The sequence below is a fragment of the Mastigoproctus giganteus genome, chromosome 8, assembly GCF_048544385.1.
Source record: "Mastigoproctus giganteus isolate SK-2022 chromosome 8, ASM4854438v1, whole genome shotgun sequence".
Classification (NCBI taxonomy): domain Eukaryota; kingdom Metazoa; phylum Arthropoda; class Arachnida; order Uropygi; family Thelyphonidae; genus Mastigoproctus; species Mastigoproctus giganteus.
In genome coordinates this window covers 85887174-85914718 of record NC_143582.1, presented here as the reverse complement: position 1 = coordinate 85914718, position 27545 = coordinate 85887174, and the positions used below count along the sequence as shown (strand labels likewise).

Here is a 27545-nt window from a genome sequence, read left to right as displayed (position 1 = left end):
TGCCAACACCAGAAGAGCTGCTGGGTACCAAACAAAACGATGATGTTTTTGTTACCAGTGAAAGTAAAGAAGCACACACACTGCCATCTAACAAAGATGCCCAAAATACATTGAACATAATAATGTGTTGGCCTGCAGTAATGTTGATAAAGAAACAACTATTGCATTTGATAACGTCTGTGCTGTAGTTAAAAATGCATATAGGACAAAAACTGTGCAAACAACATTGGATTCTTTCTTTAAATTAGATTAATTTATTAAAAAGTTAATGGTTTGTATTTCTCCTTTTATATTAAGATTGTAATTCTTTTTACTGTGATACTAAAATACAGTCAGTCCTCTTATAGCGTGATAGTTGTGTTCCTAGAAACCGTCGTGCAATATAAACAACAGGCCCTATTGGAAAAATAGGGTTAGGTGCCGACCACCCAAGATTGAACACATTTGTAACCAAAACATTACCAAACACAATAAATAATCGTAATAAAATATTGCTAATGATTTTGCTTCTATCGTAAGCAAACTTGTTTTTTGTTTGATTTTCTATCCAAACAGATGACAGCCATTCCATCTCTTCCAGTTCTTTGTGTCTTAATCTAATAGATTTTAATTACACTTTGAGTTGTTCCTGCTATGAAAGTTTTTTATTTTCTCTGCATTCTTTGTATTTCTCGGCGTTGCCTCATTTAGTTCTGTAGCACGTGCAATATCACATGGTCTTTCATTTCGCTCAAAGCGTTTCAGAATTTCATATTTTTTCTCTATCAACAGAGGCGGACTGGCCATATGCTTACCGGGGAAACCCCGGTGGGCCAGAGGCCGGTGTGATTTTGGCCATAACTCATAGTATGAGGCCACTATAAATTTTCCCGGGTAAGAATTTTTGACCCAGTCCGCCTCTGTTTATCGATATTGCTTTTTTTTTTCTCTCTGAATCTGCAGTGTCTTCACCGGGATGCTTCCTTTTCACACCTTTTAAGTATTTTACTCATTTTTAGGGAATAAAGCACAATTACAAAACGAGGAGGCACGTTTGATACACATAAACAAACCTGCGCGCGTGTAGCAACTGAATAAACAACACCGTAAAGGCAGAGATACACAATTAACACCTCACATTTTACTAAAGCACATTTCTAGGGGTTACTACCATAAAACAATAAAAACCATTTCCAGTTGTATTTCTGCTAGTGGAATCTGTTATAAAGTGGTAGTAAACTCGATCTAATTGCATTTGCGATTATACCGATAGCTGGAATTGTGTTGGTTTTTACGTTATTATGGTGAAATGCATTTCCCCTTCACTGATATAAAAAACATAAATACATTTTCAGAGTCTTCTCTTCATTCCTATCGTGTTGCATTGAGTTGGGGTGATTCTGCGTTCTACTGCCATTTCTTGTAAACGCAAAGGCGAATCGTGCATAAGTGAATTCGGTTCATGTTATATAAGATATCATTCCTGTATTTATAAATCGTGTATGATCGAATTCGTGTAGTGTAAACACGTGTTATACGAGGACTGACTGTATAACAAAATATCTATATAACATAGGTGTAGATACACCATAGATAACTCATAAGAAACTACGATGGTAGTTAGTGTGGGAGGCATTATTTTCTCTGTATCTCATATTGTGCTCTTCCTTCATAATGAGTTGCCATGGTATTGCACTACCTCGAACAAGCAATGCTTCACTAATAGAGAAGACTATTGTTACTTATTCTCAGTGAGTAACACCACCCAGATGGCACCTTTTCAAAGCTATTGGCCTATCATCGATGGGTGGGCAGGTACCCTGGTATTTTCTTAAGAGGTTAAGAGGTATGCCTTGTGCATTTAGTTATTTTTAAATAACAAAATATATACTGTACAATTTTTTTCATTTTTGTTAATATTGCTTTTCTTTTAGTTTATCTTACCAATAAAATAAAATATTCAAAAAAAATGTTATTCCTATTACTGTATTGTTAGATAAGGCTTTTGTTTTTATTTTATTTTTATTATTTTATTTTATTATTTATTATTATTCTTAGGTATACAGTATGTACCAAAAAAAAAAAAAAAAAAGTAAAATTTTGACACTTTTGGGGGACCTTGTTATTACAAAAAGGTGAAAATTTAGGTCCCTTGAACTTTGTATTAACGAGATTCCATTGTACACACACACACACACACACACACACACACACACACACACACACACACACACACACACACACACACACACACACAGTGGAATCTCTAGAAAATGCAAGGGATAAAGGTTTGTAGGAAAAATACACTCGATACTGTGAACAGGGATAGTGCAATTTCTGTACCACCTCCGCAATAGTGACCCATGCATCAGGCACCCACTATCATCCCTCTTTCAAAGTCGGTTAACTCACGACAGTTATCCATACTGACATCGAATTACCGTCTATGTGAAAGAAATGGGTTCGCCAAGTGGTGGGTTCATCCGCCAGCGAGAGGGGGTGACTGCATCGCGTTGTCCAGGGACCAGGTATTTCATGAATTCTATCATTTCAGTGTATGCATATATATATATATATATATATATATATATTTATTATAGTAAAATTCCATTATTTTACAGCAAATAAATAAAAAATATATTGTTGGTTGTTGCTGGCCTCACATAACCAATGTTGCCACATCAATCTGTTTTCCTCTGAGTGTAAACAACAGACAACTGTTTATTGAAAAACATTAAAAAAAATAATTAGTATAAGGATGCTTCAAAGGTCATAAGTTACAAGTATTATTTTAATTATGTTTAACTTGTAGCTAATTCAATAAAGTTTTCATATCAATAAAACAACATAAATGATCATAAACAAACCATACAATAGCATATAATAGGAGCCTGATTTATACATACACTGCAAAACAGCTAAAAAGGTGGGAAAATACCAGTGTTGCCATCATTCCAAATCAAAATAATTTTACATGAAGATTGAAACGGCCATATATTTTTTCTGGTGCTGTAAGTACATGCTTAGTTTGCTTATAGGGTAATCCTGCACTGTGGAATATTGTTAGCTTTAGACTTTCTGTGTACACTTTTTGTGTTTTTTAAGACTCCTGAACATGATGTTGCTCGTGAAGAGTTATGGAAGAAGAGTAATAAATGTTATGCATTTATATTTAAACTGAATGGCTGAGTTTCAAGAATGTAAAATTATACAGTTTCATTATGTTCTATAAAGTTATAATCTTAGTAATGAAATAAGATAACTATACAGGGTGTTTCAAAAGTGATGGTCAATAATTTAAAGGTGAACTGTACAGACTACAATATGCAAAAAAGCCTAGTAAACATGGGTCCTTAAGTGAATCGTTTTCGAGACATTGCACATTTCTAGTTGGGATCCACCACTGACTTGTTTGTTTCGGTTAGGTTATGCTCATTCTCTCCCTTTCCCCTCTCTCAATGCTCTGAGACGTAGCAGGCATACTAGAACTTGTCAAAGGATAGTCAATATGGAAAGAGGTTACAGCTACAAAGAGTATGCGGACATGCACTTCATGTATGGTAAAGCCAACAGCAGTGCACTTGAGGCTGCATGTTTATACCAAGAAGCATTTCCCCGCCGAAGGCAGCCCAACAGGTACGCATTCATCAGGGTACATCAATACCTTAGAAAACATGGGAGCTTCGCACATGGAGTACAAGCAGGTAGGCCCAGAAGCATAACACCTGACGTTAAGGAAAGGGTGTTAGAAAGAATAGAACAAAATCCAGGAATTTTGACAAGGAGGGTTGCTCTGCAAGAGTGTGTACTGAGTCATAGCAGTATGTGGCGAATTTTACATCGCCAATTACTGTACCCTCCCATATCCAGCGTGTACAAGGTCTCAGCAATACAGACTACCCTCCCAGCGTGCTCCCTTAGTCAGTATCTTAACAGAAAATGTGCATTATCTCAAACAGTCATTTGCATCCCGATGTTCACTGGGACTTTTTTGCTTATTTTAGTTTGTACTTTTCACCTTCAAATTATTGACCATCATTTTTGAAACACCCTGTGTTTACTTTTCACTTCAGTTAATTGCGGAAAAAGAAAGAAAAAATTTTAATGAAATCAGAAAAAAAACAATGTGCATGAAATAAATGTACTGCTTACATTACCTAACTTATAACAGAAATATATTTTTGGATGTTTAAACTTTACTTAATAAAAAGAAAGTTCAGGTGATATCACATTTTCAACATATTTCATAGGTCTCTGGAAATATTTAAGATCGATTTTCTCCTGACCACAGAAATGCTTTCATATAAATGAAAGTATGTTTTACATATTACTCCAGAACAAAAGGCAAATTGAGGGCCAAATTTTCAACCTATGTTCTGTTGATTCTTGGGAAAATTTTAGATCCAGTTATGATTGCACATTTGCAGAAAAATGCAGATTACTACCAGATTTCAATATATATTTTGTTGGTCCTTGGGATGATTCAAGTTCGATTCCAATTTCATAGTATTCTCTCTACAGTTTTCCCAAAAAATGTTACTGTAAATTTGGAACAGGAGCTCTGATACATTTCAGAATTTCAATGCTTGCTTGGAATATTTTAGGAATCTTTGTAGTAAATTCCATATTGACGGGTTGTCTTATTTTGTTAAATCATGAATTTTTACTAATTGCTAGTGCACCAGAAATGTAAAGCTCTGTGTACATTAGCAAATGCATTGAAAAATAAATGTTCATTTGGTAATCTCCTGTAGTAGCATTTGCTTTATAGATAAAATTGGAATTAAGAAATAAACTGTTTCCAGCTCCCTCCTGCTCATAAAACAGTTTTCTAGATGCATTTTCTGGTTCAATGACTTCTGAATTAGCTTAAACTTGCCAACATTTTTTGATTTTCAAATTACTGTCAATCCAGGTTTCATCAATGTCGTTTTATTTCCTGTTCATTTCATTTCCCTTAAATACTTCGCTGCTCTCTTATGTCTGTTGTCATATCTTTGCATTATAACTTTTCTTATGTTTTGAGATTTTTCTCAGCAAAATCCCACCTTGTGAAGAAATTTTCTTGAAATATCTCTTTGCCAATTAAAATCAATTTTCTCTTTTAATGCTTGGATTAGTTTAAGTATGGTTGGTACTTTTTTTACAATAAATATAAAATCCTAGACTGTTTGCCTCATGATATTGTGATCCAATTGGTCCAAGTATAAGTTTTTTTCTTCTTTTTTTTTGTTTTTCGGGTGATAAGAAACTTAGTATTTACCTTCTGTTGACTTTGAATCTCTTTTAATCAGTCATTCTGAAATAGTGTTATTACACTGGAATGCTTAGTTGCTTGCATGCTTGATTGGTATATTCAATTTATCATTTAATGGTTCTTTATCAAAATCTTCAATAATGTTGAATACAATTACTTTACCTTGGCTAAGATGTTCCTCTTTTTCTTTTTGATACAGATGTCAGTTCATCCATTTGTATGGTTTTGTAATACCTGTTATGCTGATATTAAACTAGATGTAGGGATCCTTCTAATCTGCAGGCCATTCATGATGTGCATGAGCAATTAAAAATAAATAAATAAATAAATAAAAAAAAAAGGTCTGGTACAGATCTCAGACTATTATGGCATTTTGCCCATGGCACTTTTTTCCACAAGGAATAACTTTTAATCTGTAAATGATGATTGTTGTTGTTGTTGTTACTTTTGTGGTGCTTAAGCATTTTAGGACCTATGCACCATTGTATTACCTCATTGGAATTCATGTACATGTGCCATTTTGCATGTGTTGCAGGATGAAAAACCCAGAATAACTCAGGTGATGGCTGCTGCGCCTCTTCTTGAGGTTGGCTGACTACAGTCCTGACTGAAGAGGCCTTTAGGAATTCTTCCAGACTCCAGTGTGATTTTAACCCAGTAGGTGATTATGTTCAGTGTTAGAACACTATTGGTCTAAAGCAAATGATAGTGTTTAACACTATCATTTGCACCCTGAGTTTGCTCTGAAATTAGAAGCATATGTGGTTCAGTTTATGAATGGTTCTTATTCTTTTTTTGTTTATTCAGTACTACTGAAGGCACTATATGGAGATAAAGAAATCCATTAAAGAATTTTTTTAAAAAGTGATATGAAAAAAAATACTTTAGAAAAATCGGTCAATTACTGAGTGCCGTCACGAATAGTCGTTAGTGTAGTATCTCAAATAGAGAGCTTTATGGTAACTGAAAAAAAGTGTGTAGTACCCTGGCTTGGCCTAAAACTGAGGAACTAGCGAAAAACGTTGTCTATTGGAGTCCTTTCCAGTTGTTGTGAATGACAAGGGTGGGAGAAGCAAACTCCGACTTCTTCCTGGAGAAGTGATTTAAAGCACCTCCCCCACCACCACCACCGCCGCCTCAAACACTCTCTAAGTACCTCCTTGCCAGGACAACTCCATCTTTGAAAATTGTTAAAAAAATACTTCTCATTGCAAAAATTTATAAATGACCTTTATAGAATTAACTAATTATTTAGCAACCTTTTTTTTTTTTTTCACCAGAAGAAGAGTTTACTTAGTACAAAGAAGGGCACTATCGAAGTGCAATAAAAAAATTCGTTTTTTTAATTTTAACACAAAAAGTAAATGATAGATTTTCAATCGGAAACAGTTTTTCCCTTGATAAGCAACAAATAATGCATAGCTGATTAAGTGTAAAGTGTATTGATGTCTAGTGGCATCAGGGGTTTTCCCCCCATCTCCGGCGGCGCCTCCGTAGCCAGGTGGGAAGGAGCAGCAGTGCGTAGCACACGCTTCTTGATTAGGACCGGGGTTCGAGCCCGTCACCACCAAATACGGAGCATGCGGAAAGATCAGGGAATGACCACAGCACCGGAGCAATATGGCCTTAGTTTGCTAATGCTCCTAAAAAACCAAAACCAACCAACCCCATCTCCGTTTTGCTTTCATTATAGGTTTAAGAGTTCACTGGGAAGGCCAGAGATAAAAGTGTGGATTTTATATATGTGTAGTGTTGTGTATTGTTGTTCATCTGGCCGTTTAGCCGCTGGACCCCTACTGAGGCCCACGTTGCCCCCACACTGCCTCGTGGAGGCAGACCAGGTGCACAGTATGACATTTTACTCTGGAATGCATTGCCAATGTGATTTTTAAATTTTTAGCTCCATTAGTGACGGAAATAGAGGGGGGACTGAAAGTTACGTTTTCCTGTCTGGCACCGCCATTCTTAACTTATATTTTAAAAAAATATTTTAAAATTATATTTTAAAACCTACTCGTTGAGCTCTTTCCAATGGTGTATAATAAGCTATAGGTTTTCGACAACATTTCCCCCCCCCCCCCCCCACACACACACATTTCTCTGACAATTTTTTGTCAACAATGATCAATATGGCATTATGTTGGCCCACATGATGTACAAACCCATGCAAAATTTCAAGTCAGTCGGTTGAGTGGTTCCAGAGATACAATGCTGTGACAGATGGACGAACAGACAGACAACTGTGTGACATTATAAGGGTCCTTCGTTAGACTACGGACCCTAACAAGACATACATTGAGCACAATGCAGTTTTTGTTTTTTTTTTTTTATAATAAAATGTCCTTTCAGATGGAGAGAAGCTAGCAAAAAAAAAAAAGTAATAATAAACTTACTTTAGGTTGGAATCAACCTTATCACCTATATGGATACCATCTTAAAAAAATATACTCCTGTGTTCTGACAGGACTTTAAATAATGTACTTTATTACATTAAATGCCCTCATATAATAAATTGTTTTGCTACTAAAAAAAGTAAAATGACATGCTGTTAAACACTACACAAGATTTTTAAAGCATAAAAATTATCATCTTAATATTTATTAAAAAAATTATTTTAAAAGATTATATCTAAAAGCTTTTTTGTACATTGATGTTTTAGAGAAATATGAACTATCAGCCATCTCCAATACCTGGTAATCCAACACCACCCTTAACACCAGCCTCAAATGTGCCCTCGTACTTATCACCAAATCAAGACTTAAAGCCTAGCTTTCCTGATATGAAGCCTCCTTTACCACCACCAAGTAAGGAATTATATACATTGTCAATATTAACAGATGGTGTACATAAAATTCCCTAATAAAAATAATTTTATTATCTATTAATATATAATTAATAAAATTAATATGCTAATGGGGAATTTGTACACTGTATGTTTATTAATATATACCTTGTATTGACTTCGGTGATATAGATGTATATCATAATTTTTTAATTGGAAAAGTTTAAAAATGAATGGTTCCTGTTGGTATACAAAATACACTGAGTAATCACTGATGTGTAATTTTCCTGTAGATTTTTGGTTTGTACTTTGAATTCTGTTACCACCGCTACCAATAATAATAATATTAAAATTATTTTCTGCATCCAGTTTATTTGTTCCTGCATCATAGTATACAATCAAATTGGTCATATAGTATTATTCCTTAATAAATCTATTCTGTGACTAGTATAACTGCACTTCTGCATTACTTCTTTAAATAGTGACACCATTATTTTCCATGGAATAGAAGTTGAGCTGGCAGTCCAAGATGCTCTCATAATTATGGCTAAAGGTTTGCTTACCTCCTTTGCTGCCTCCCTTTATGTAATTGGATAGATCCCACCACCTCAGATGCCTTTTTATGTTTAGCTTCAATTTCTCTTCCACTTTCTTCTCAATCAACACAACTCACATCTGGTGAGTATGGGATTGGCAACCCCAGGGTCCCGAGCTGCTGGATATCATCATTCTTCTCTTTCTTGGTGATTCCTTTCTACTTCTCTCTCTCTCTCTTTCTCTCTCTCTCAGGGTAATTTTCAGGGTAATTGGGGAATTTGGGGAATTTTTTTTGGGCTGGTGCAAAATAAGCCTCAGGCTTCCTTGCACCATATTGCTAATAATTATTATTATTTAGCTCCTTATTAAAATTTGATAAGTTCTGGCATCCCCTTTCCTAAAAGATTTCCTCTTCTCTTTTGTGAATGTAGATGCAATATATATATTCAGTTTGTCAGCCACCTGAGGAAGCTCATCAATAGTTTAACTATTATCAAGTGGACCATTGTGATTCATCCCCTTCCTTCTAGTGTATAGATAAGCAAAAATGTCTATTTTTCTTTGTAAAAGAATTTTCATAATCTGCCTTAGCTTGGTTTAACCTGCTTTATGACTTGATTACAGACTAGTTTCTATCTACCATAGGCTTCTGTATCACTCAATAATTTAAATGCATTCCATGCAGGCCCCTGGTGTCATGTGATTGTGACTGAGCGATTTCTTTGTGCTTTCACTGTGATTTTCTGAAAGGTGAATTCTAGTTCTCTTTTACGTTCCACTCCTTAAGAAATCCTTTTATTTAATAGTAGCTCTTGTATCAAAAGTACTGGTGAGTAAGTAAGTGAGTAAGGAAGGAAAGCAACCTTTCTGTTTTTTTTTTTTTCATATTTTATAGACTAACTCCTACTAATTTCACTTTGTCACACCAGGCACTGCTCCTGCCTCCCTGCGGCAGGGCCGGTAGAAAAGTTCATCTGCCAAGGGCTAAAAGGAGCCAATATGGAACACAATATGTTTCCCTCTTTAGAACTGGCAAGCTGTCAGCCAGAGACAGAAAATGACCATGACTTTTTGCAACCAAAGAGGTTTAAAACCAATTCCTTGGCGACAGAGTTTCTTGCATTCTTAATAATGCACTATCAGAACAGCCTCTTAGTAAGCTATCCCCCTTTCTAATCCAAACGCACTTGGAAAGTATTGCAGGGTTTCCCAAGATGGTTAAGAGACTGCAATCAGGGGACTTGATTGTAGAAACTGTCAACCACAGACATTCTGAAAAACTCTTACAAATGACAAATTTTGTTAAAATTCCAGTGAAAGTAAATCCCCATGCAACTCTAAATACATCTAAGCGTGTTATATCTGGTTGGGACCTGATTAATGTGATGGAGGAAGAAATTAAAGGAGAGGTTCAGGAACAAAATGTAATTACTGTAAAGAGAATTATGATCAAAAGAGACAATTTACTCACACCTACCAGAAATATTATTCTCACCTTTAACAGTCCAAACCTATCCTAATCATTAAAAGCAGGTTATCTACTCTGCCACATTCATCTTTCTTCCTAATCTGTTGAGATGTTATAAATGTCAAAAGTATGGCCACTCTCAAATGCCATGCAGAGGGAACCCAGTTTGTCCAAACTGTGGATCCTCTGATCACTTTCAAAGTGACTGTTCAGCAAAAGATATGACCTGTCCCAACTGCAAAAGCAACCATCCTGCTTACTCTAAAACATGAGAGGTGGAAAATGGAGAAAAAAAAATTGTGAAATATGAAGTTGAAAGGAAGTTAATTATCAAGAAACAAGAAAATTAATTGTACCCAGTATACCTAACTGTATCTATGCCAATATTGCAAAAAATCTCAAACAATAGCCACTCAAACTGATGTTACTGTTCCATCAAACATATGAATCTCTCACAACAGTCGAATGCTTTTAAGCACTCAGATCAAGCAGGTAATATGCCTCTTATGATACCAACAAAATCTCCTCATCCACCTGCGATTCTACCACTTCAAATAATCCTAGTTTGACTTCAAAAAAGATTATTCAGTACACATCGATGGATGCAGAGTACTCATCCAAACAGGAAGTTCCGATTGTGGAAATTTTTGCAGAAGAAGAGATGGACACTAGTCGCCCTACCTTTCCAAAAAGAGACAAACCAAAACCTGAATGCCATATGACAACTACGTCAGGTACAGCTTCTTCTAAATTTAAATAATGCCTTATATTTTGCAGTGGAATTGCAGAGGCTTTTGTGGTAACATTGATGACATTCAGTACTTAATAAACCACTATTTTCCAGTTCTCTGTCTGCAGGAAACCTATTTAACTCCTCAAATTTCTGTTTCCATAAAAAACCATTCAATCTATTGAAGAGATCAAAATACTTCCAATTCTGCTCGTGGTGGTGTAGCTATTTTGATTAACTCAAAGATCTCAGCTAGCCAAATCATTCTCCAAACCCAAATAGAAGCCATTGCTGTGCATCTGATTACTCACATTGCATTAACACTAGTCTCAAGCTATCTTTCACCAAATCATACATACTCTTATAATGATCTTGAAGAGCTTTTAATCCAGCTGCCCACCCCCTGTCTGCTTGCTAGGGGATTTCAATGGCCACCACCCTTTATGGGGAATTAGATAGACACAGCTGACTGATTGAAACCCTACTAGATAAACAAACCCTCACCATTCTTAATAGTGGTGCACACTTCCATATACAGTTACCTACTGGACAGACTTCTGTAGTTGACCTTTCGATTTGATCCCTGATACTGTTTCCAGTCATTGAATAGTCCACTATGGATGATGCCATGGGCAGTGACCATTTTCCAGTTTTTTGTAACCTGCTCACTATACAACCACCATTAAACCAACCCTGCAGGAAATGGAAATTCTCTAAAGCCAATTGGGCCAAATTTCAATCAGCAACCACTTTGGACAAAAAAAAAAAAAAAAATGATTCAACTACAGCCTATAGATAAAGTAACATTATATCAAATCCCCTAACCTGATCTCATCCATCTCTTCCATCATGCAGTATGATTGATGACTTTTGAGGTTATGATGAACGTCGTGGCGAGATCCAATATTCCTTACATTTCGAGGGTACAGCTCTAAAACGGTGTTGGCAGGCCGGCCGCTAGTTAGTACACCAGACTGAACCTATTGGTAACTCTCTAGGAAGCTTCTGGATCAGCTAGTGTATAATCTTGCTGCCTCTACTCTGCCAGATAGTGACTGGAGGGAGTCCGAGTAGTGTGTATGCGGGGAGCATTGTCGAGGCTACGTTATGTCAAGGATCTGGGTCTGGGTATGTTCTTACCACATGTACGCCATATACAAAAATTTCATTACTTCATACAGCATGTCCCACCTACTTTTTCTTACTATTGAATACACCATGAATTGTCAAACTAATAGAGCAAGCTTATCTGCGAAAAGATGTAAACCTCCCAAGGACTTCCTAATTCATTTCACAAATATACGTGGTCTCAATTCTAATCTCAACGTCCATTTCCACTTGCAGTCTGCCAAACCCCATGTACTTTTTCTGACAGAATCTCAGATATCGGTTGATTCATCTACTGCTCATCTCAGATGCCCAAATTATTCGCTGTATAATTCCTTTTGCCTCAAAGGTGGTACTTGTGCATATGTCCGTTCTGATATTCCCTGTCAGAGACTTGGCAATTTGGAATCTCCTCTCTTTGATCTTCTCTGGCTTAAAATCTCTCTACCTCATTGTGTCAAATTCATCTGTTGTCTCTACCGTTCTCCCAACTCCACTAATCACTTGGAGCTCTTTGACTTCCTCTCTTTGCAACTTGACTTTCACCAGTCCAACTTTCCTAACAGTGAAGTAATTTTCCTTGGTGATTTTAATGTTCACAACTCCAGCTGGCTTCCGTTTTCTAGTCACACCGACCCAGCAAGTCGAGATGCTGAGGCTTTTGCAATTACAAATGACCTAGCACAGATTGTTCATTTACCTACAAGAATACCGGACAATCCTAATCATACAGCCAATACGCTTGATCTTTTTCTTACAAACAACCCTTCTAAGTACACGGTCGAAGTGAGAAGTCCTTTAGGCACTTCAGATCACAACTTGGTGATTGTCTCTTCTCCAATGGAACCTTTATCTCATGGCTATTCCCAACCACGTGTTGTTTGGCATTACAAGAATGCAAAATGGGATGATCTGCGAGACTTCTTTTCTTCTTTTCCTTGGTCGGATTACTGTTTCAAAACTTCTGATGTCAACGTTTGCTCAGATCGTGTCAGTGAAATTATTCTTGCAGGAATGGAATCCTTTATCCCACACTCCACTTTAAAATCTCGTCCTTTATCTAAACCTTGGTTTTCCAATAAATGTGCTAAGGCTGTTCAAGAGAAGAATGTTGCATATCGTAATTGGCTTGTTTCTAATTCTTCAGTTTCATTTTCTGCCTACACCAAAGCTCGCAACAGTTGCAAAGCAGTTATTAACCAGTCCAAACTAGAGTTTGAACAGGCTAAGAGTAGAAAACTTGCTTCTTGCCCTAATGGTAGCCGAGCATTCTGGTCTCTTGCCAAAGCTATTGGCCGCAACTTTTGCCCATCTTTGCTCCCGCCTCTGTCCAAACCAGATGGTTCTGTTGCCACTTCAGCTAAGGATAAAGCTGACCTGCTAGCATCCCATTTTTCTTCCAGCTCATGTATTAATGATCTTGGTAAAACACCTCCCACCATTCCCAACATGCTCCATTCAATGCCTCCTGTGGTCTTCCGTCAAAAGGATATCAGAAGGATTTTGATGAATCTTGATGCTAGGAAAGCTCCAGGTCCTGATGGTATTTCTCCACTTGTTCTCAAAACCTGTGCTCCTGAACTTACTCCTATTCTTTACCACCTTTTTTCACTTTCTTATTCCAAAGGCGTTTTTCCTTCTGCTTGGAAATTTGCTCATATCCAGCCAGTTCCTAAAAAGGGTGACAAATCCCTCCCATCCAATTATCGTCCCATTGCTATTACTTCTACTCTTTCTAAAGTAATGGAGAAATCAATTAACCGCCAACTCTTAAACTACCTAGAAACCTTCCGTCTGATCAACGATCACCAGTATGGATTCCGTCAGTGTCGATCCACTGGAGATATTCTGGCTTATGTTACCCATTTATGGACTAATTCAGTGGAAAGGTTCGGTGAAACACAAGTAGTTGCTCTTGACATCTCAAAGGCTTTTGATCGTGTTTGGCATAAAGGTCTTCTAAACAAGCTTCCATCTTATGGTTTGCCAACTGTTTTTAGTAATTTTAGTTATCCAGTTTTCTCTCTGATCGCTCACTGAGGGTGATGGTAGATGGCTCTCTGTCTTCTAACTTCTCCACTAATGCCGGTGTCCCCCAAGGTTCAGTTCTTTCCCCCACTCTTTTCCTCTTGTATATCAATGACCTGCTTCCATTGACTGGAAATCCTATCCATAGTTTTGCTGATGATAGCACATTGCATTCAACTTTCCATTTTGAGAAAATTTGTCCTGCTCAACCAGCTTCAACTTCTCGAAAATCTGCTACCAATTCCTTAAATGCCGATCTTCAGGTAATTCTCCAGTGGGGCAAAGACAACTTAGTTGATTTCAACCCTTCTAAAACTCAGTCTTGTCTTATATCTCGCAAAAAGGATTCTTCTACTCCTATGCTTATCTTTAGTGACACTCCGATTTCTAGGCAAAATGATATATCTCTTTTGGGGATTACCCTGACTTCTAATCTCTCTTGGCACAAGCACATTACAAATATTGCTTCCTCTGCATCTAAAAAACTTGATTTTCTCTTTCGCTCTCGGCGTTACTTTTCTTCCAATCAGCTTCTCATTCTGTATAAATCGCAAATTCGCCCTGCCACGGAATATTGTTCCCATATCTGGGGTGGTGCCCCCAAAACCTCTCTCCGGCTTCTTGATTCCATTCAGAAGAGGGCAGTTAGGTTAATTAATGATTCATCTCTAACAGAGTCTCTCCACTCGCTTTCTCATAGACGCACTGTTTCTGCTGCATGCCTCTTCTACAGATACTTCCATGGGCACTGTTCTTCTGAATTGGCTTCTATAATTCCTGCTCTCTCTTTCAAAACAGTCCGAACACGTGCCGCCACCAGCCAACATCCATTTACTGTCCAACTTCAAACCCACAGAACCAACTTTTCATCTTCCTCATTTATTCATTCAACTGCCGTTTTCTGGAACAACCTTCCTTCATACGTATTTCCTGAAAATTACAGTCTACAGAAGTTCAAGTCCAATGTCAACAAATATCTTCTTTCGTCATCTTAACCTCAAACCCAAGCACAGTACTAAGTACTATAGGTTCTAATACCTCTCGTGTTTGGGGTCTCATAAAAAAAAACAAAAAAAAACCTGATGGCACTTCAATTGTTGGTGGAACAAAGAGTGCACAAAAGTGAAGAAGGAAAAAAATAAAGCATTTAATTTATTCCATCGAACTTCAACCACAGCTAATCTAAAATTAGCTACAAGAAGCTATGGGCAAAAGTGTGTTTCATTCAAAGGTAAGCCAAGAACGGTTCTTGGACTCTGTTCGTATCTATCAATAGAAACACTGACTCCAGATTAATATGGAAGCAAATTGGACAGCTTTCTTGGAAGTTTACAATCATCCCTTCCTCAATTCTTTTCTGCAATGGGCAAGAACTCTCTGCTCCTCTAGATATAGTGAATGCCTTGGGCAAAACCTTTGTTCAAGTCTCAGCTGCATCAAACTACACTCTGAATTTCCAGAAAATTAAGACAGCCACCAAACAGAGAACAATCAACTTTTGAACCTTACTGTAACTTCCATATAATCAGCCTCTTCGATATTGTGAACTTTTACAGGCCATTAAAACAATACGAAACAGTGCCTCTGGGACAGATGGCATATATTATGTCATGCTGCAGCATCTTGATGACAAAAACTTACAACTGCTGCTAGTCTTTTTTAACCAGATCTTGCTGGAACATATTTATTCAACTCTTGGCACCATGCTACAGTTTTGGCCTTTTTGAAACCTGGAAACGATCCCTCCAGTTCTAATCATTACCAGCCAATCTCTCTGTCAAGTTGCCTTGGTAAAATTCTTGAAAAAATGATCCGCAATCGACTCATTTGGATCATTGAAACTTAACATCTACTGAGTAATTGTCAACATGGCTTTCTCAAAAACAGGTCCTCCTTAGATCTGATGATCAAGGGCAAATCTGAAATTCGCAATGCCTTTGTGAAAAATGAACACCTTGTTATGGCCTCTATAAATATAGAGAAGGCATTTGATACTACCTAGCAGTATGGCATTCTCAGTGACCATCATAATATTGGTCTATGAGGCAACCTGCCTATATTTATTAGGAACTTCCTCCAGAGCCACTCTTTCCAGGTTCTACACCAAAACTCCTGTTCTTCTACATTCTCGCAGGAAGGAGTACCACAGGGGGCAGTATTGAATGCAACCATATTTGCCCTTAGAATTGATTCCATTAGAAAAGAACTCCAAATACTGCGGAGACGTATCTTTATGCTGATAATCTCTCTATTTCTTGCCATTCTCAGAACATGAGATCTATTGAGTGGTAATTGCAGATGTCCCTCAATTTGATAGCCAATGTTCAGGCCCTATATGCAATCCACTTTTGCATTCAACATAAATTGCATATAGACCCTGAACTTTGGCTATCAAATTACACCATTCCAATTGCCAGCAATATCAAATTCTTGGGATTGATCCTTGACAGCAAGTTAAACTTCTTTGAGCACACTAAATTAATATGTACTACCTGTCTGATAAAGCTGAACGTGTGCTAAGAGCTTTATCTGCTCTGTCTTGGGGAGAAGGTTGTACAACTTTGCTGCTCTTATATAGAGCAGTGATTAGAACCCTTTGGATTATGGTGCCCCAGTTTGATTCTGCCCAAAAGAGTGTATTACACTGGCTCGATCCGTACAACACAATGTGCTGCTCTTGGTGCTTATAGGTCATCTATAAGCACCTATAGTCTATATATTGAAGCCCACGAGCCCCCTCTGTACCTCCACAGAAAAATGTTATTACTTAAATATGCAGCCAAAATACAAAGTTTTTCTCTGCACCCCATTCAGCCATACCTCTTTAATCCACCATTTCACAATCTCTATAGAAATAAACCAAGTAAAATGCGACCAGCAGTCCTACGACTCCTTGAAATATCAGAGAATTGGAATGTTCCTCTCCACAATAGGCATCAGATAAAGAATTATTCTCACCCACCATGGACTACCTTTCCTCAACCGACCTGTGATACCTTTTTTCTCCAATAGGGAAAGAATCGTCTATCCACTCAGAATGTGCAACAACTCCATGCTAGCCATATTCAAAACTATTTTTTTTACTTCTTACGGATATATATGGATGGTTCCAAATCTCATTCAACTGTTGGAGCAGCAGTGGTGTTTCCCTCTCTGCCATCATATCAGCATCTCTTCCACTCAAGTACGGCAACTTTTCAGCGGAACTATATGGAATACAATTAGCTCTAGGAAATTCGACCCTTCACCCATCTGCAAAATATTTAGTTTACACTGACTCTCTCAGCCCAGTTAAGCAATGCAGAATCCCTCTCATAAGGATCATAAATCAAATCAGGAATTTGCTGCTGAAAATTAAACATCGTCAACAACTAGTGATTTTTGCTGGATTCCAGCACATTCAAGCATTAAAGGAAATGAACTGCTGATATTTCTGCTAAAAATCCATCAAATTTAGGCCTAACTTCTGTCTTTATTCCAGTCTCTGATTATAATATCATAATTCAAGCAGCATACCATATACTGTGGACAGAGCTACGGCATAACCAAAAAAATAATAAACTTTTACAGTTGAAACAGGACCCAAAATTTTGGCACTCAAGCATTCGGACAGTTCGACGAGAAGAAGTGGTACTTGCATGGATTAGAATAGGGCATACTTATCTGACTCACCTCCATCTACTCACAGGCAATGATCCTCCTCAGTGTCCACACTGCTCTGAACATCTAACTGTCAAACATATTTTGATTGACTGTTTCACATTATGAACAACATAGAATTTCAGTATTTCATTCTCTGGATAATCTCCATGGGAGAGGAGGAGAGGAGGCAAATATTAATGAACTTTTCTGTTTTTCGAAACAAATAGGAATGTATGAACGAATATGATTAGTTATCGAATATAGATTAATTATGTGATTAGATCTAAGCTGAAATGAAATTGAACTGGCTTCATATTATTTATTTTTTGACATTTCCTACGAATAGGCGCACTGTAGCCACAGCAACTTGTGCACCATTAAGCACCCATACCACACACACGCATCCCACCATGCGTTCCTCTGCCACGAGTCTCATTAGTTCATCTGATGTCCATTTAGGTCTAATCCTTGAAAGATATTTCTTCATTGGTATGAAAAACCTAGTAGCTTCTATAATTACTTCCCTGAATGCTTCCCATTTAGAATTTGCTGTTGGTAACCCGATCAGTTGGTTCCACTGCATATAATTTAAAAACAATCTGAGATCACTGTAGTCGCCATTATGAAAGTAGCATCTCTTCCCTTTACTCTTAATGGTAATGATATCTACAAGTAAAACCCACATCAATACACTATTATCACTGCCATCTAATGGTTCATTTCTCTGCAGATTCTTAATGCTTGAAGAATCGTTGCTAATAATGAATGAAAATCAAGAACAAGAGAAAGCGACCAGAGTGTTTCTTTCTCTTGTTGCCTCTCTAATGTGATGCTATAGAAAACAGTTACCCAACGAAAATTGTGGTGTAGTGTGTGAGTGACTACCAACATGCTCAGTCACTATCTGGGAAGTTAAAATCCCCATTATATGGCTTTTCTCATTTAATAGCCAACTTAATTTCTCTGTATCGGTTTTTCTTATACTCATCACAGTCATTAGGCCTATAACACACTCCTACTCTCATTTTTGTTTTTGCAATGCTTAAATCATTCCAAACTGACTCAAGATTGCCCTGCTCACATGTCAGCTGGATGCATTGCCTGAGATTTTCTATGCTTCTTAATTATTTATTTTGCAGAAGTAAAAATTATTTTTTAATTTTTATTACAATCACTTAGTATAAAATTCATTTACATAGTGAACAAAAACATATGGTGGTCCAGATGCAGATTACTCTCTCTCTCTGTCTCTGTGTGCGCATGCGAAGAATGCATTCACATTTTTCAGACTTAAGTAAAACCGATTGGTAACGAAAATGCAAGACAGAAATGACATCACATCCTAAAATCAGTCACTAACGTTAATTCAGTAGAGTAAGTAGTGGGAGTGAGCATAAAACGTTACATCATTCATAAATTCGGTTCTGGCTGTTCGATTTTAAAGATTTAAACAGTTTTGATTTTCATCAAAGATGTTTTCACATAAAACATCTTTCTTGCGTACAGGGTACACACACAGTTTTTTTAAATTGCAGTAATGAAACAATGTTCATGAAGATGGCTATCATTGTTGACATCCAGAGTACACAGTATTTGTGTTACTTTCCCCCATCCTATGCATAAAGTTTCATAAGTGGGCATGTGAATGTACACCATTCAATATATCTTTTTGAAAAAAAGTAAGAATAAAATTAACGTAAAGGCAGTTGTTTCTTATTCATTATTTTCACATTATTTGGCCACATATTTGCATTGGCTGTACAGTTATTATACAAGCAGGCCCTCGTTATAATGCAGTTTGCTTTACGCTGATTCACTATAACGCTGTTCTTATATTATAACCTGTAATCTGACTATAACGCTGTCACTAATCACTATAACACTCTTTTACAAATTGAATTTTTGGCATATTTAACGAAATCGTTTCATTTGATGGAGTCGATAGCTTGAAAATGTATAGCAAAACAGCATTAAAACATTTCCCACACTCAGTGAAATTTTTCACATGCTAATTTAATTGCACTATGGTGACTTGTTAAGTAGTACTGAGACATCAACATTTTAAAAAATGATCAAGTATATCGCTAGTAATATTTGCATTATATGCATTTATCTGAAGTCTAGTCATCACTCAGTATAGTGTTAGACATCGTGCGTAACGGACAATTTACTCGAACATTGTATCATAATTAATGCAACCAACACAGTTACATTTTCGAAGAGTTAATAATGGCGGATAAGAATGAAAAAGCAACGTCTGGATGCAGTACGAAGACTACAAATGTAAGAAAAAGACTGAATTTGAAAATTAAATTAGACGTTTTGAAGCGAATCGATTGCAGTCAACGACAAGAGGATGTGTACCCTAATTTAGGACTGGCAAGTTTAACTGTAAGGACAATTATAAAAAATAAAGAATTAATTTTAGCAACGGGACAGACAGCTGTTCCATTGCAAGCAACTAGGGCTAGGCCGGCTATTAGGATTGAAACGAAGAGACTTTTAACAAATTTTAGCGGAAAAAAAAAAAAAAAAAAAAAAAAACCAGAGAGAGAGAGAGAGAGAGATTAGCCTATATGATGATCTGAAAAAAACTTGCCTAAAAAAAATAAATGTGGAACCATTTAAAACTAGTAAGGGCTGGTTGAATAGATTTAAAATCCAGGGAGAAGCCGCAAGTGCAGATCAAGGAGCCGAAACTTTCAAAAAAGAACTTGTTAAAATTATTGAAGAGGAGTATTATGTGTTATACTTCTCAACAAGTTTTTAAAATAGATGATGCAGGACTTTTTGGAAATGAATGCCTAAAAGAAATTTCATATTGAAAGAAGGAAAAAAACATGCCAGGTTTTTTCAAAGTGGTGAAGGATCCGTTGACTTTATTGTTGGGTGGTAACGCTGTGGGGGATTTAAAATTAAAACCCCTTTTAGTTTACCCGGAAGAGGGCCTAAGTGCAACCCAAAATCGACACATTTTTCATGATTAAATTCGTCAATTAAATTAATCAATTAAATTCATGATTTTAACTGTAATTTTAAGTTTAATTTTGATACGTAAGTAGTTACCACATAATTATATACGTATGTAATGCAGACTATTTTATGTGTACAAATATTTGAATTTTAAATATTTTGACCGACATTTGTTCTTCTTTTCACTACTGTTTATTATTGATTAGGAAATATCCTATGGCACCGACCGCAACTCACAAATACATATGTTACGTTATGGGAATGCGGCACTCGCTTAGAATGGATTCACTTAGCGCTCTGTTTTTCCAGAACAAATTATCAGCATTAAGCGGGGGTCACCTGTACATATAATAACTGTACAGTAAGTATACAAGTAAGAACGTTACAAATTCTTACTTGTAAGACGGTTACAAATTCAGTTCCAGGTGCTTCCACAAAAAACAGCCTATTATGAAATATGTCACCAGAAAATCTTGCATTTCCTTAATTTCATATGTATTTTATGTATACTTTTAGGCAGGTAAGTTGGAAAACTGCAAGCTTGGGGCTACACAGACTAATACATTAATAGTACAGCCACAGGCAGAGGTGAAAGTGATTCTGCACTGTGTGGGGATTTCATGATGCTTGGGCATTTCAAAGGCTGCTTGGGGATTTAAAGGACTGCTGGGGGTTTTCATGAAACAAGTAAATACATGGGCTATGTTCAGGTACCTAAAAGTAAGAATTGGTGCAGGTATACTTGCATGTAGAAAATGCTTAGGAGCACAGTAAATAAATTTTTATGAATTTGTGGTGCTTGTCAAGACATCAAGTGCATAAATCGTAGAGATATCAGATGTGGTGTCACTCAGATGTAAGTGATGCAGAATTTGAATATTAGCATTAGCATTAGTAGAGGCATTTGATGCAAGAAAGCAAGCTTATGCAGCATCAGCCAAAAAAAAACCCACTTCCACTTCACCCCTCTGTTCGTTCAAAATACCTGTCCAGCTGAGCCTTAAACTTATTTAGGCTATCAACCTCCACGACAAGGGATGGAAGTCTGTTCCACCAACCAACCACCCGCTGGCTAAAGGCAAATTTCCGCACGTCTATCGTACATCTGTCTTTCCTCAATTTGAATTTATGCCCTCTCAGGTGATTATTCTGAGCTAGAGGAGTACAATGTATGTAGAAAGGACAGTGTTGATTTTCAGGTGGCACTGAGTTCCCCCAACTCTGCTATACAGAAAGGACAAACAAGATAGGGGGAGGGGTTATGCTCTTAATTAAGAAGCACATAAAATCTAAGGCAGTGCATGCAATTGACATGGGTGATCAGTTTGGTGTGATATAAACACTAGGGAAAAAAAATGAGAGTAGGAATGTGTTTTAGGCCTAATGACTCCGATGAGTACAATGAACAACTTTACAGAGAAATAGAGTGAACCAGTAAATCAGAATGTCTTATAATGGGGGATTTTAACTTTCCAGATATTGATTGCCTTGTGGGTTGGTCACTCACATACCTAGCAAGACTTTTGTGGATTTATTGGATGACCGTTTTCAACAGCAGCATGGCAGAGAGGCAACAAGAGGGAGTAATACTCTTGATCTGATTATCAGCAGTGATTATTCTTGCATTCAAAATCTGCAGATAAAAGAACTGCTAGGTGGCAGTGGTCATAGCGTATTGATTTGGAATTTACTGAAAGATGTAACTACCATTAAGGGTATAAGGGAGGGGACTTTGCTTTCGTAAAGGTGACTTCAGCGGTCTCGAACAGTTATTAAATTCTATACGGTGGGACCAGCTGATGGTGTTACCATCAGCAAATTCTAAATGGGAAACATTCAAGGAATTATTCATAGAAGCTACTAAGTTTTTCATACCCCATAAGAACTACTCTTCAAGGTATAGGCCTTAAATGGATGTCAGATGAACTGATGGAGACTTGACTGAGAAGAAAAATGCATGGGATACATATAAATTATCAGGTGATACAAAAGTTTATGGTAAATGTAAATTAGTCTGTAATCAAGTCACAAAGGTGGTTAGGCAAGTGAAGGCAGAATATAAGAAGTCTGATAAATAATGCAAAAGAAAGCAACAAAGATTTCTATGCTATTAACAGTAGAAGGAAGATATTGAATCACATTGGGCCATTTGATATTATCTGTTGTTTTTTGTTGATGAGGTGTTATCTGTTGATGGCCCTGCTCAGATGGCTGACAAATTGAATAGGTATTTTGCATCTGCATTCACACATGATGAATTCTTTAGAGTAGGGTATGCCAGAAGTTTATCAAACTCTGATGGGGAGCTAAATAACTTTGTGATAACTGAAAGGAAAGTGTAAGAGAAACTGAAGCCTTACATCAATAAAGGCACCTGGGGTGGATGGTATCTATCCAGTTATATTAAAGGAGACCACAAAGGAGGTAAGTAAACCCTTAGCCCTAATTATGAGAGCATCCTTGGATTCAGGGGAAGCCCCTATGCAATGGAGATGCATGAATGTATCTTCAGTTAACAAAAAAGGGAATCAAAGGGTGAAATGTAATTACAGACCTGTTAGTTTAACTTGTGTTCCAGGGAAAATAATAGAGTCACCAGTAAAAGACGTAATGCAAGATGTAATAGCTGCAAGCCTTGTCTGACCATTTGGGTCAGACAAGACTTGCAGCTATTTGGTACTGTACACAATCAAGTTTTGCATTTGTTTATATCTTCTAGTTACTTGTTTTTCTTTGTCTACAAGTTCAGTAAATATCTGCAGTCTTTTCATAATTGTTTTTGGAAGATTCATTGTTTTCACATAGTAAAGACAGTGAAATTGTATAAAAAAACATTATGGGAATCTTGTTGTCTCGAAAATTTACTAGACATGTTGGACAGACAACTTGTGTAATTGAAACCCGCTATTAGCGGGTCTCAATCACACAAGTTATCTCTCAGAGATGTATAGTAAAGACAGGAGAACAAAACCTGATATTTTCTCAAGGTGATCTGCTACATTGAGAGAAGCATGATATGCAGTTGCCAAAATTTTAAATAAATTTTGAAATAAACTTGAAAGTGGAAATAATTTATAGTATCAAATATATATACAGTAGACTCTCGATTTTCTGGGATAGATGGTAAAAAACAAATCCCGGGTAATCGATTTCCTGGTTAATCCAAAAATACAAGAGTCCCCGATATACGTAAGAGATACATTCTAGGACTTCTTACTTCGTCGAGTTTTGCGTAACTCGGGAATGACTAATAACGTATTGCTACTATATTATTATTGACAAATCTGAATTCCGCATGATACTTGTTAATGTTTTGGCCATTTTGATACATCCTTATTATAATTGATTCCTTAGAGATTTAACAGTTGTACAGTTTTCAAACTTTTGAATAATTTCAAGTTTTTGTTTAACTGAAAACACAACTCTTTTGCATTTACCCATCATCTTCACGATTTCTAAACAAAAAAAAAATAATAATAATACTATAAAAAAAATCCCGACATCCCTGACATAAATAACGAAACAAAATTTGTCCTTTTGCACTGCAATGGAACGCAACAATCAACACGACGCACTAAAACAAACTAAACATTTGGTCTCTCTCTCTCTCTTTTTTTTCTTTTTCTTTTTTTTTTGAGCGGCGGATGTGAAGACAGTGGGGATTGCAAGATAATAGGTAGACTAATCTCCCAATGATGACTTATAATGCTGCTTATTTACGACTTGCAAAATATCTGTTTATACCTATTCTAGTTATTACTTGAATTTTTTTTGATTTCTGGTTGATTTTTTTTAAATTTGGAGTCTTGAAGTGTTCTGGTTAATCCGATCCCGGTTAATCGAGAGTCTGCTGTACTGTGTTTTAAATGTTTTTTTTTTAATAATGTTTATGTACTAATAAGAAGAAATGTATGTGCATGCTTGAAATTTTGCACACTTAACAGTTTTTTAAACTGGAAAATGACTGTTTTTATTTTGTCTAAAATGTTTTTTGCAATTTTCAACACAATTATTATTTATTATTTTTTTTTAAAACAGAAGGTGAAAAACATAAGCTTTAAAATTTTTTGTTTATTTATTAGAACATAAAAAGCATATACAATAATTACCACAATAAATTAGGAAAATATTTAATTTTTTCTTCATGGATTGTGAATCCTGCGCATGACTGCATAATCCTTGAGGTCAACCCCTCCATTCGTTCGAAATACACCTGTCCAGCTGAGCCTTAATTTATTTAGGCTATCAACTTCCACAACAAGAGATGGAAGTCTGTTCCACCAACCATGGAGAGAAGCTACTTCTGTTCCGATGATCTTTTCAACAAAATAACACTACCAACGTCTTCGCCGATATAAGATACCCAATATGAAATTAACCCCGTTCTTCTAGGAGCATTTCCACATCTGGCTGTTTCCCCCCACCCAAAGTGACAGAGGGGGATAGCCCAAAATCTTCGCTGAAGGACTATTCAGCTCCAGATTCAAACAGAGACAACGAAGGTGGCCTCTTGCTCACCTCCACGAGCTCTTTCATGCGGGATCTAATAAACTCCGATTATCCATAAAAGTTCAATAATCCGAAATTCACAAAGATGGATGGGAAATTGAAAAAACCCACAGCATCTGTGCATCAGAGCCAAAATGATGACCCTGTCGTCATAGACCAACAACAAGAGACGTCAGAACCCCATTCGGGGGCCCCGTCAACAGGAAAACAAGTATAGAAAGCCAACACCTAATCTGGAGTGGGAGACGCACTCCCAAACTGAATCAAAAGACATAACAGAAAACCAAACAAACCAAAAGGACACCAGCGAGGAGAAGCCACCGGAGGCTCTCCTGTATCCTTCCTTGCCAGGGGGTACAGTTCACAAGAAGTCTGTTCCTCAAGACTGCCCTGGAAACATTATTTAAGGAGCAATCTAACAGGGTAACCACAGGGCTAAGGGCACAAATCGTGAACCTGTGGAACAAGCTAGACACTATCTTGACGGAAACTAACCTCGAGAAGTGAAAGTGTGTTTAGGGTCCAACGGCACCAGGGGTTTCCCCCATCTCCGCGTAGTTTACATTGTGGGTGAACCAGTTGACTGGAAAAGCCAGAGATTTAAAAGTGTGTGGGAATTGTATTTGTGTGGTGTCGTGTACCGTTGTTCATCTGGTCATTTAGCCGCTGGACCCCTATTGAGGCCCAACGTTGCCCCACTTTCGCCCCGTGGAGGCAGACCAGGAACTCACTTAACTTAAGTTACTCTGGCAGGTCCTGCCGCTTAATTTCCTGAGATTTCGGCAGCTAGGACCTAAAAAAAAAAAAAAAAATTGAAGATATATAAGTGTGTATATATATATATATATATATATATATATATATACAAAAATGTATATACACATGCAGTTGTAATTTATTTTTGAATGTTTGCATACAGCGCATAGCGTCCATGCATTCAAACGGCAAGAGCAGGGCAGTGGATATGATAGGCCGAGACTGGGCGAAAATTATTTTTGATTTGATTAATTTAGGATGTAGGGCGTTTACATCGTGTATAGATAGAGTGGGGGAGGAGAGGCAGAAGGCTGGGGGCGACAGAGTAGATGTCCCCAGGTGGTCAGTGAGGCATGTCCATGCCTCACCAGAAGGAAAAGGAGGGTCGGCGGAGAGAGGGGGGGACAGGGTGTCTCCCCTCTTCCCGCCTGGGTTTGGGTTTAAAGTAATCGAGTCAGGTGCTCAATTTTGTTCGCCAAAATGGCTTGGTGGCAGTGAACTGCACGATCCAGGTCGGTGTGTTCCTTTGAAAAGTCCAGGGTTGTAGTCATTCTAATGGTTGTAAGCCGTGTCCTTTATTCTTGGTAGAATCCATTTCCTTGTAGGGTCCACGATGCGGCAGTCATGACACTTTGTCGTTTTCAGTTCTCAGCTTGAATTAGTTTTATTGCTGTTGGTCACGGTTTGGTTGTTGTACAATGAGGGTACGTCTCCTCTTGTAGAGGTCTTCTGCGAATTTGGAGAATGCAATGTATTGCTCTTTACTGTCGAGTAGGTGCTTTTCTCTGTCTCTGGGCAAGAAGGTGATCCTGGAGATGAGCTGGCAGCGAAGGTCATCGTAGAGCCGGCAATCGTACATGAGATGCTGCCAGCTCTCAGACTCTCCACAGCAGCAGGCAGGGTCCTCTGTGATGCCCAGGGCTGTGAGTTTTGCCTTGAATGCTCCGTGTCCGGTAAGTAGAAAGGTTGTATAGAGGCCCGGTGAGAACCACAGCGGGGCCTTTGGATGCAATTTCTCCACGTTGGGGAGAAATTTCCTAGTGATCTCTCCCTTGGAAGAGTTGTCCCATCTAGATTGCCATATTTGCGTGAGGTGGGCAGTGAGCCTCGAGAGTGAGAGAGCCAATTCAAAGCTCCAGGCATACATGGAATGTGGGGCAAACCAAATGCAACAGCGCGCCCCCACATATGCCCAAGCGCTGAGGACTACAACAACAACGGAGTGACCACCAACTCTCGCTGCTCCCAGCAAAAAGAAAGTACCACTACTACCAAGACCCAACCTGGTCATACTGAAGCCAACAAACACCGAGACTCTTCACAGAAGTGAAGAAGTAAAGAAGACTGTGTAATTACTAACCTTAGCGATGAATTCAAACACACTAGAATAAAATCGAAAGGGAAGACCCGCAACGTCAGCGTCATCATTGAGACAGAAACACAGGAGGAGGTGAACAAAATTACAGCAAACCCGAAAGTGCCGTCCCTGGGCCTACAATGCCCAAGAAAAAAGGACCAAGCATTGTAATCTTTAACACAGGAAATGACCTATCCCCAACACAATTGCAAGATGAGATATATCACAAAAACCTGCAGCAAGCATTCCTGGATATGGACCCATCGAATCTGATAACACCCAGATATCAGACAAAACCCAGAAATAATAACTCAACTAACTGGGTGGTAGAACTAGCCCCCAGAGCGTGGAAAGTACTAATGCAGCAGGCAAGAATCTACATCAATTGGGACAGTCATCGCTTCAGAGAGCACGTGGCTG

General features: G+C 37.6%; 1 protein-coding gene across 1 annotated transcript in view; it reads left to right on the top strand.

Moving 5' to 3' along the window:
• LOC150081696 (zinc finger MIZ domain-containing protein 1-like) overlaps positions 1-27545 on the top strand; it is an 811610-nt gene that overhangs the window by 619513 nt on the left and 164552 nt on the right. Inside the window, exon 11 of the mRNA XM_090378811.1 lies at positions 7896-8040. Within this exon, the coding sequence (XP_090234937.1) occupies positions 7896-8040 (145 nt within the window). The remainder of the gene's footprint in view (positions 1-7895; positions 8041-27545) is intronic.